The sequence below is a fragment of the Ruditapes philippinarum genome, unplaced genomic scaffold (assembly GCF_026571515.1).
Source record: "Ruditapes philippinarum isolate M1 unplaced genomic scaffold, ASM2657151v2 ctg1187_1_1_1_1, whole genome shotgun sequence".
In the NCBI taxonomy this organism is placed as follows: Eukaryota; Metazoa; Mollusca; class Bivalvia; order Venerida; family Veneridae; genus Ruditapes; species Ruditapes philippinarum.
Genome location: NW_026859078.1, coordinates 91,434 through 93,665, shown reverse-complemented (window position 1 = coordinate 93,665; position 2,232 = coordinate 91,434). Strand labels below are relative to the sequence as shown.

Here is a 2,232-nt window from a genome sequence, read left to right as displayed (position 1 = left end):
CTTTCAAAGATTATGTTATCATCGTCCGCTCCCGACCACACCTGTAGTTATCCTTCAGGTCAGTCTGTCCGATTTTGCTTCAGTTGTTCAGGAAAAAACTTTATATTCGCGATTATAATGTTGCAGTCGTCAAAATCCGAGGCTTTCATGCGCATTTTTGAGGACTTAATTGGAAAATCGGGCTCTTTTTCTATAATTTAGATGGCACTAACTTGTTACTATTATATGTCAATAATAATTGGTTACGTGTACTTAATAATGTTGTTTTTTTTCATCTTTCAATTTACAAGATAGTCTTAGTTGAAAATTTAAGAATAAGTTTAAAGTATTGTAACAATGAATAAAGAAAGTTCATGTAGACTTTGAATATCTTGATCAACCCTCATAACTTTGTTAAAACACAAAGATACAATACCGGTATGTGAGAGAAAGTTAATCAATGTTATCAAAAAGTGGTTTTTCACACACATATTTCCGTTCGTTATTACAATCAATATCATTCCATGTTCCATTCTGGTTGATACAACTTGTCAAACAGTCCTCATTAGAATAGTTATCTGGTTGCCCTTCAAGCCAGTAAGTAAAGCCAGCGTCTATTGCTCTACCAGAACTTGTCCACTTCCATGTTCCCTCTTTCTTTTGATCAGATCCTCCAATCAAAAATCCTGTAAACTTCCCAGAACCATACCGCCCTGCAATACTTAACACAAGATCTAAAACAAACTTCACTTCATCTTCGCTCTCATATTCCACTAAATGTGCTCCTTCCTTTTTACAAGACTTAACAGCATGTTTACACGTCATTCTTTCTGTTCCAACTGAGTAGCATGACAATCCGTGTTTGCTCCATCCAGACATTCTTTAAGCGTGCTTAAAATATTCTTAATTGTCTGTATATCTTCCGTATTTTTTACAAAACTTATGTTAAGAGTATTTAATTCATCGTCATGCTTTTTAAGCGATCCCTTGTTAAATTTGTCAAAAGAGTTCAAATCTTTGCCATGTTTCTCCACTTTTGAGGATGTGTTATCTAATTTAGCTTTAACATCGGCCTGATTTTGCTCAAGTGTTCTTATATTTGCATTGAATGTCTTTTCTAATTGTGTGACATCTGTATTTAATGTGCGTATTAAAGAGCACATGTTGTTTTGCCTTGATTTCATACCTCGTCCACTGGTTTTTCTTGAGCCTTTTTGCAAGTCACAGTAATTGTTGTCGTTAAATGTTTTTCGTAGTTGACCAATATCCTTCCATAATTTCGAGATATTACCTCTAAAACCAATATATGTCACTAGAAATCGCCTTCAAAAAAATCATTTTTGAAATGCTTGTAGTTTTTTTCAGTAACATTGACTTTGATTTCTTTTCAGCACTTGATACCAGACCAAACACTAAGGTGAAAAACATCAAATAAAATGCTCCTCTAAAAATCCTCGTATTGATACTGCTATTCTAACAAATATAAAATTTGGAAACGTTCGTTCAGTTTTGTCTCATACGACGGTATGAGTTTCTACAGTGCTTCAATATAATGTGATTAATTATCAAACTTAGGACATAACGAAATATTTGGTAAGGCATAATATCAAGAATAACTTTGTTTTTCCGTCTGTTTTCCCTTTAGATAAAGGTGAAATGTATCTGAAAATGTTTTAAGCATTCTGCAATAGAAAACAATGCAACAACACAAAGAAAAAGAAATGCTAAAATGTTTGACTCGCCTTGGACCTTCATGTGTAATTTAACAAAAAACACTTCATGCCGTATGATGTAACTACATGTATTTCAAAAGGAATGCATTCTTGTTTCATTATTATCTCCTTAAAGAATGGCGTTATGAATTTCGAGCAGATAAATCAAGAAGCTTTGAAGATATAGTTGATAGAAATGTTACTTGATTGCCTATATGCGGCAATTGATTTATCACAATTTATCTTATCCATCATGTAATGATGTAACCAAATGTTATTTTTGTTGGGTATCACGACAATAATGCCAAGAACATGACACGACATTCAACCTACACTAGTAGAGAAAGACCATGTAGCGTTGACACATAACGCTGAACCATAATTGCCTTACAAGAATACTAAGATTCGAGAATTTCAAAGCACTGTTGTCCAAAACACATAGAAAAGTACTATATATAGTATGGGCTGCACCTTTGCTTTTTTTAGTTTTGCCTTAAAGCATACATGTACTTATTGTAAGTACATCTAAAGTATTTCTACT

At 33.3% G+C, this 2,232-nt stretch overlaps 1 protein-coding gene across 1 annotated transcript; it reads right to left on the bottom strand.

Annotated features, from left to right (window-relative positions):
- Window positions 1-261: 261 nt before the first annotated feature.
- On the bottom strand, window positions 262-1,686 carry LOC132755117 (perlucin-like protein). Its single transcript, XM_060745914.1, has one exon. The coding sequence runs from the start codon at window positions 856-858 to the stop codon at window positions 433-435; it is 426 nt and encodes a 141-aa protein (XP_060601897.1). The 5' UTR covers window positions 859-1,686; the 3' UTR covers window positions 262-432.
- Window positions 1,687-2,232: the final 546 nt, after the last annotated feature.